At 60.3% G+C, this 8449-nt stretch overlaps 1 protein-coding gene across 1 annotated transcript; it reads right to left on the bottom strand.

Moving 5' to 3' along the window:
* Positions 1-452: 452 nt before the first annotated feature.
* GATA2 (GATA binding protein 2) lies at positions 453-7877 on the bottom strand. Its single transcript, XM_012732068.1, has 5 exons — positions 7609-7877; positions 6589-7230; positions 4741-4886; positions 2763-2888; positions 453-2250 (listed from the first exon to the last, which is right to left on the bottom strand). The coding sequence occupies exons 1-5, from the start codon at positions 7835-7837 to the stop codon at positions 1951-1953; spliced, it is 1443 nt and encodes a 480-aa protein (XP_012587522.1). The 5' UTR covers positions 7838-7877; the 3' UTR covers positions 453-1950.
* Between the last annotated feature and the right edge of the window lie 572 nt (positions 7878-8449).

The following is an 8449-nucleotide window of genomic DNA, read 5'->3' on the forward strand; positions in this document are numbered from 1 at the left end:
AGTGGATGGGATGGGGCAGAGTGAGGGGACCAGTTCTTGTTGGAGTCTTAAGAAATGGAGTTGAGACGTCATAGAAAGGAGGCGTGTGATGACCACAGACTGAGAAACCGGGCTAAGGGCCTCTCCAGTAACCACCCAGCCCCCAGGCCCACCGCCCCCCCCCCCCTTAAATGAAATTCAGCTGGGAGCAATTCAGAGCACAGAGTGTGGCTGCCCTTCCAGGAGCCTTTCCCTCAAACGCGGGGCTGTGAAAGCTGTTCAGTCTGACTGCTAATCACACCGGACCCCAAAGCCCTGGGAGCCAACCAGGCAAACCAGAAGCATTCACAAAAAGTATTTTATTATTCTTAACAGTATTCACTTTAAAGGAATAGGAGGATAGCATACAATTTTTACAGACAATATATAAACGTTGTACATAATTAACAATAACTTAGTTCACTAATCCAAAATAAAACAAGCAAAATAAAACATAAAAACAGAAAATACTGCCGATTCTTCTTCTTATGCGGATACTAGTACAAAATAAGTTACTTCTGGCTGTGGTGCCCCGCAGCGATGGCCTGCCCATATTGCACTTGGTCGACTACATCAGCACAATCCTCTTCCTGGGCCGGGCCCCCTCGGGCCGCCGCGCCCCACCACCACCGCATACAGAATCTAAGCTCGGACACGGTTATGTACAGCTGTACCTTGGGAAGGATCCAGAAGCCACCACAAAGCACAGAACCCGGCACCTCCCGGGGCCCCGGCAGGGTCATGGCCTCCCCCTGGGTCCTGGCTCTGGCCACCCCCAACTCCTGTCTTCACCGCCTACCAGGCCCACCCCCCTGAAGCCGAGAGCACCAGGCCTCTCCCCTGGCCCTCAGCGTCCCGTTGTAGGGCTGTGGGATCCAAGACTATTCCAAAAATAATTTCGAGGCTACAGCCTTGGTTTGTAGGTTTTATTCCTTTCCATAGCAAGGACTTGTGTGGCAATGTACAATTGACTGGACCCAAAATGAGTTCAAAAATAAAACAACTAACTCGTCAGCGAGTTAAGCTTATGCAGTTTTTTTTTTTTTAATATTTTTTTCTTTTGTTTCAGAGTGGGAGGGGAGGGTGTGGAGGGCGAGCAGAAAAGGGCATATGTACAGAGGCCCACTGGCCGAGGAGACAGGCTGCGGCTCGGACTGTTACGGGGACACGGATCACAACAGCTTTGGCCTCAGAGCCGGGGGGAGTGAACTGGGAGACGTTTCCCCTCTCAAGAAAATCTTGTTTCCTTCCTGTGACCCAGCCCTGGCCTGGGAATCTGCGCGGGACCGCCCATGATTGTCTCTGCCCTCCAGGGCCCAGCTGCAGGGCACACACAGGCTCGGCCTGCCCGGCCAGCCCGGGGCCCTCTGGCCTTGGTTCGGCCCTGTCCGGGAGTCAGCTGTCTGAGGGAGGGAAGCCAGGAGAGAGGTTTGGGCCGAGGGGCCCACCGCCGAGCTGCCCCAGAGCCTGGCGGGTGGATGGGCCAAGCAGCCCTTGGCCCTGAGGAAGAACCCAGAGAACTCGGGGCAGCTCAGACCTCCCCAGGCTCCCTCCCGGTCCTCCTCGAAGCAAGAGCAAAATAAATTATTTTTGCCTACTCCCTTTTCCTTCTAAAAATGGTTTCGTTTGTTCCTTGCCCCCTTCTTTTCTCATCATAAAGTTGTCCTTTCTGCTCTCCAAACAACTGTCCGTGATGGAGACCCCACCTGGGCAGCAGCCTGGCCAAGCCACCTCCCAGCCCAGGAGGACTCTTCACAGTGTCTGCCCCGGCTGAGCAGAGCCCGCTGGGCTCGGGGGGGCCCCCGGCTGGGCTGCAGGGGTGGCATCAGTCTTCGGGGAGGGGCAGGCAGCTAAGGGTTTGGTCCACCCCTCCTGGAGTGCTGCTGGTCGCCCTCCTCAGTGTCCATCTGTCTGTTCGGCAGGGGGCGGTGCCTAGCCCATGGCGGTCACCATGCTGGATGGGTGGGGGTGGCCAAAGGAGAGGCTGGAGGAGGGGTGGATGGGCGTCGGGGTGGGCAGGATGTGTCCCGAGTGGCTGAAGGGCGGCAGGTGGCCCACGGGCGCCATGTGTCCGGCCAGGGCGGCCGCGCTGAAGGGTGACGACTTCTCCTGCATACACTTGGACAGCTCCTCGTAGCACTCGGCCCCCTTCTTGTTCTTCTTGGACTTGTTGGACATCTTCCGGTTCCGAGTCTGGATCCCTTCCTTCTTCATGGTCAGCGGCCTGTTCACCTGGGGGAGCCACAGAGCCATCAGGGGGCCGGTCTCCTTCCCAGAGCTAGTCCCCTCCGGCTCCCCCCTCCGCCCCCAGTGGGACTGGGGGCCCCACTGTGGTCTGTCTCTCACCGGCGCTGGTTCACTTTCAGGAAGGTGCATTTCATGGTGGGCCGGCCTGCGCCCTGCAGGCCCTGCGCCCCTACATGCCAGCACTGCCCCTCCCTCCGCCCCCACATACCAAACGCCACCTTCCTCAACCCCAGACTTTTGTTTTAAACAGAGCAACCACTTCCCTAGCCCTGCGGAGCCCTGCTGCTGCGGGGGGCTGCTTCCAGCAGGCTGGCCCCCTCAGATGGGAAGCCCTTCTGGCCCGCTCGGGGCTTGCCCACCCGCCAGGCCAGCCCCAGGCCAGGCGGCAGCTTCCCAAGCCAAGCCAAGCTGGATCTGGTGGCTGGGGCCTCTCCTGGCATCACAAAGAGCAGCGGTCCCGGGGGAGGGGCAGGGCAGCCGGGGCGGGCTGGACTCACATTGTGCAGCTTGTAGTAGAGGCCACAGGCGTTGCAGACAGGGTCTCCGTTGGCGTTTCGGCGCCATAAGGTGGTGGTTGTCGTCTGGCAATTTGCACAACAGGTGCCCGCTCTCCTGGCGGCCGACTGGGAGGGGAGGGTGGCGTCAGCGGGCTGGGCTCCCACGCCCCGCCTCGACCTCCCTCCCTCCCCAGCCCTCACCCCCCACCTCCCCACCAACTTAGCCAGGAGGGTAAATCTCACAGGGGAATCAAGGCATCTCAGAGCCGTGGAATTTTAGAATCTGAGATGGAAACAACCACAGAACTTTAGAATAAAGAGCTCTCAGAAGGCTGGCCTCGGAATCGGTGACGGAAGAGGAAAACGGGCACCTCCCCCAAGTGCCAAATAACCCATCACTACAGCTGGGGAAACTGAGGCCCGGAGGACTCGGAGGCCGCTGGGTCCCCTTCTACTTCTGTCTCCTCCCATGCCTTCCCCTTAAATTCCTGAGTGTGGGGGTCCCTGAGGCCAGGGCAAGGGGACCCCCTGTCGGTGCCAGGGTGGGGCTGCAAAAATGCTCAGGGGTTCTAGCCATGCTGTGCCAGACAGTCGCCCCTAGTGCCCGAGCCACACGTGGCTATTTAAGAAGCTTGCGTTCCGCCACGCTGCCCCGTCTCAACGAGAAACAACAGTCCTTTGCGCTACCAGTCCAGAGCAGGCAGGTCCGGGATAGTCCCCTCACCACGGGCGGGGAGCGGGTGGGATGGGGCTGGCCTGTCTGTCCAGCCTCAGGTACCCCAGAGTTAGTGCCCTTCCCCCAACTCCCAAGGGACACGGGCAGAGGGGGTCTGGAAACACGTGGCTAGTTTCTGGGAAAGGGAACTGGAGATTCCTCAGAGGAGCAGGCAAGGCAGCCTTTACTCAAGAGAAAAGCACCCCTCTGCGATCCCCCAGTGCCAGCCCCACTGTAGCAGAAAGCAGTCCCCCAACACCTCCCAGAGAGCCTCCAGCAGCAGGGCTGGGGGTGGGTGGGCCAGAGCAGCGGCAGCGTGACTAGCATGGCCTCAAGCCGGAGCCTGGCCACAGAGGGACCTGCAGGGCTGCAGCCTTGGGGGGCGGGGAGGGGTGAGGGTGAGTAAGCAGCCGAAGCTGGAATTCTGACTCAGGGGCCAACACCGCATCCTCCACCCCTACCCCCACCAGGCCCTCACCCCGCCTCCTGCAGGAGAAAAAAAAAAGGTGGGGGGCAGCGCCGAAGCCATTTAAGCCTCGTAAATCACTTCTCCCTGAAAAAATATATTTATTATTCTTAGCATTTTACGCATTATTTGCAGAGTGGAGGGTATTAGAAATTTCAAAACAGCCCAGCGAGAGGCAGGACTGAGCTGAAGAGACTCTCCAAACTCGCAGAGTCCGGAAACAGATACAGCAAGTTTCCTTATCTTCAGGCTGCAGATGTCCGGATAGGAAACTCCGGCAGGAGATCCGAAAGGGCATTTTTTTAAAATCACTCAAATGAAAATACACAGTATAGGTGACTCCATGGAAAAATAATAAAGGGCAGGTTTTTTTGGTGGCTGGTGTGAGTGTTTTATTTAAATAAGCCCGAGGAGAGTGTGTGTTGGGAAGCAGAGATCCCTGCGCGACAGGGAAAATTACTTCATGGCCCTATTTTTAAAAAAGAGTTAAACCGGGGCCAAGGGACAGGGAGTTGAGCCCGTGGACACTGGGCTTTGGGGATCCCTGAGCAGGGTGAAGTGAGGGTACCTGGGGGGCTGCGCAGGAGGAAATCCTGCCTGGAAAAAAAATCTGACCTGCAAAATGGGCCAGCGTGACTGACATCGAAGTGATTTTCGCGATAAAGGAGGTCTCAAGTGGCAGAGCGGCTGCTTTGGAAGGGTTCTGTTAGATCTGAGTGGACCCTGGGCTCTGTCAGGTCGGCATCCCTGCGGGGCCGCCCCTTCCCCAGCCACCTGGCGCCCGCCCTGCTGCCTACCAGTCTCCGCTTGGGCTTGATGAGCGGCCGGTTCTGCCCGTTCATCTTGTGGTAGAGGCCACACGCGTTGCACAGGTAGTGGCCGGTGCCGTCTCGCCGCCAGAGAGGGGTGGCTGTAGCCCCGCAGTTGACACACTCCCGGCCTTCTGAAGGGGGACAGAGAGAGACACCCGGCTGCTTAGCCAGCAAGGTCAAGGCAGGAGCCAGGGGCAGACACGTGGCACAGCCGGTGCCAGGCTGCCCCATCAGGCAGGCAGCAAGTCTGCTCACCCGCCCGCTGCCTTAGGGGAGACTTTTAGTCCTTTCCCCTGCATGAGCAGGGAACCAGAGGCCGGAGAGAGTAGTTTAAGGCCAAACCCCCCTCCTCTAAATCTTGGGGAGGCGAAGGGGAGGACTGCAGGGAGGAGCGGGGCCAGGCCCCCAGGGACTCTCCTCCAGACCAGGAAAGGTGTTTACAGCAAACCGTGCTGGTGGCCAGGAGCTGCCCAGTTCAGCCCGGCTGGGCCGCTGGCGGGGGAAGACTGCCGCCCCCTCCCCACTTCTGCCTTTGGGTCTCTCTGCTCTCTCCCCGACTCCGCTGCCCTCCAGGCTGCCCTCCAGACTCCTCGCAGTCCCAGGCCTCAGCCCCAACCCCTTGGGGAGCTCTCGGCCCCCAGTAAATTCCTTCCTTCTCCCCAGGCCTCCACCCTCAGCCCCAGCAGGCACCAGCATTCAGTCCCGACCTACAGTGGAACGTGAGCCTCTTTAAAACAAAACAGAGTTGCCCTTTCATTTTTAGGCTAGGTGGACGGAGTGACCTTGCTGCGTTGCTTTGTTTTTTTGGTTGTTGGGTTTTGTTGTTTTGTTTTGTTTGTTTTGTTTTGTCATTGACCATCTGGAATTCAAATAGAATGTAAAACAAACTTGGGAGAAAGGACTAATTAAAGGCAAGTTAGGTGTTGAGGGCAGGACAGGGAGGGACCCCCCACACCAGGACCGAGGTGGGTGCCGCCAGGGCAGTCAAGCAGGGTAGCTGCCTTAGCACCGAGTCACCAGGAATCTTTCCCCATTTAGTTTAAACTAAACTGTCGATGTATACGGGCAAGGTAGTTCCTGCGTGCGGGGGAGGAAGTTTTTGCAATATTCCTCTTCCCCCAGCTTGAAGGCACCAGGAAGGGGCAGAAGCCCCCATGCCACCACCAGATTCTTGGGAAAGTCCAGCCTGGCCCCGGCCAGCTCCCAGGGCCCACAGGCAAGAGCCCCTATGGTTTCAGCCCCCTGCCCCCCACCCCCACCTTGCCTTCAGGGAGGGAGCCAGGAGGCTGCCAAGGGGCAGGGAGGGGAGCAGGTACTGGGAATTTCGCTCTGGGGAATCTCCCAAGATCAGAGTCAACGAAATCTGTGATTGGGCTGAGCTGGAGAACCGGATTCCTTACTGGCCTGGAGCCTCGGCGTGCGTGGCTGCACGCACACTCACTCACACTCAAAATCACCCGGGGCTGGGTGCGCGGGCTCAGCGCCTCCCTGCACGCTGCATTCTCTCACACACGCAGCCACTAGGCTGCTCGAATTTTCACTTAAAACTCGGGACCGGGAAGAGGGAATTCTCCTTCTGTGTTCTGGCCTGGCAATGGCTGACCTCAGAGGGGAGGAGAGAGGGGGGAGGGAGCTGAACTTGAGGAGCCACCAGAAGCACTTCCGAAAATGACAAGGTTTTAGGCCCCTTCTCTCCCATTCTGGCTCTCAAATACCTGGGGGAGGCACTTAGAGAAAGACCATACCCATCCCCAGATCTAGGACACTGAATCCTGCCCCCTCCCAAAGGCACAAACTGCCCCAGTTTCCACTTGTCCCGGCACCTGCCTTTACCTGAGCAGGAGCGTGCCTTGCTGCGCTGCTTAGGGGTGAAGCTGGAGGCAGGGCCACCCAGGAAGCCTCCAGGGTGGAAAAGTCCACTGCTGTAGTCGTGGGCTGAGGCTGGCACGTAGGAGGGGTAGGTGGGGATAGGATGGTGTGTGGCAGGCTGGGTACCCATGGCAGCCAGGCCTGGGCGCAGGGGGCTGCCACTTTCCATCTTCATGCTCTCAGTCAGCGACACCTGGTACTTGACGCCGTCCTTGTCCTCCCCCCGGGCTGCACTGCCCCCTGCAGAGGAGGAGGCTGGGGAGGCAGCCCCAGTGGTGCTGGGGTCGGGAGACACTTCTTTGGGTGGTGTGGGCGGGAAGCCGAAGAGGTGGGAGCCAGAGTGGGCGGCCGTGGGGGTGAGGGAGGCCACAGAGCTCCCGCTGCCTCCCCCGCTAGCACTCCCGGCCCCTGGGTACACAGAGAGGGGGCCTCCAGGGCCTCCGGCAGCTGAGGGGTGCAGCGGCGTCTTGGAGAAGGGGCTCACGGTCCAGGGGTTGTGGTGGTGGGCTGCTGCTGCAGAGAGGGCTGCTTTACTCCCGTCCAACCAGGGCAACCCAGGGCTGTGCAACAAGTGTGGCCGGCACATCTGGCCACTGGTCAGGCGAGCTGTGGGAAGAGGGAGAGGGGTCAGGGCAGGCACCCAGCAGGCAGGACACAAGACCACAACTCGCAATACAACCAGCAACCCCCTCCCCAAAGAACACCCGAAACGTAACACCCTAACCGTCCATAATCAGGAATGTCAGTCCCAAGCTGAAGGCCAAGTGGCACAGAAGGTACCCGCTGGACAGGGCCTGGAGGCAAACCCCACAGACCAGTGGGCAGAACTGACGAGGAGCCTGGTGCCCCCACCTTCCCCGCACCGATTTCTCAGCTGCTGCGATTCCTGCGGATCGCACATCCGGGAAGCCGCCGGTCGGGCCCTCCTCCCCTCCAGGGCCGGCGCGCGGTGTCTGGCTGCCTCAGCCCTAGCCCGGAGCTCACCGTGCGCGGGGCTGTAGGAGACGCGCGCCCGCGCGTGGGCCGGGTTGGCGTAGTAGGGGTTCCCCTGGGAGTCGAGATGGTTGAAGAAGACGTCCACCTCGTCTGGCGGCAGCAGCTGGGCTGGCTCCATGTAGTTGTGCGCCAGGCCTGGGTGGTGGGAGTCTGGGTGCTGCGCGTTCAACACGGCGGGGTGCGCCATCCAGCGAGGCTGCTCCGGCGCCACCTCCATGGCCAGCGGCGGCGGTCCGGGATCTGGGAGGAGGTGGCGGGCGGCCCTGCGCTGTGGAAGGGGGCGTGAGGGACGCCGCCGGCGTCTGACACCCCCAAAGTCCCGCCCCGCGGCGTCCCACGCGCCGCTGGCCCCCACCTCGCTCAGCCGCGGACGGTCCCGGTCCCGGGTGAGAGGAAAGCTCAAGGCTCAAAACGAAAGAAAGGCGGGGGAGAGGGTTCAGCCACGCACACTCACGTGGTGACCTCCCCGGGCCCCGGGGCCACGCGTCCGTGTGCACACGGCCACACAGGGGCACGAGCCCGTCGCCCCAACACACGCCGCGTCGCACTTTAGTCAGATGCTCACACTGAACCCCCACCTTCCCAGTACGTAAACACAGACTAAAAGTTGGGAGACAGGCGTCCCGGCCCCCAGAAGGGCTCATGATTCCAGAGACGTGCACACACACACACTTGGCGCCGGACACACATACTGACCTCGCCCCCACCCCCAAACAGGCAAGCTGCAGCCCCACCCGCCGAGAGCAAGCCTCCCGCACTCACTCCCAGGAGACTCGATCGGGACCTCTCCACAACACACACCAAAGCAGTCCCCCGAAGCCTGTCTCTG

Source organism: Condylura cristata, unplaced genomic scaffold, assembly GCF_000260355.1.
Source record: "Condylura cristata isolate star-nosed mole 26May11 unplaced genomic scaffold, ConCri1.0 scaffold00033, whole genome shotgun sequence".
NCBI lineage: Eukaryota > Metazoa > Chordata > Mammalia > Eulipotyphla > Talpidae > Condylura > Condylura cristata.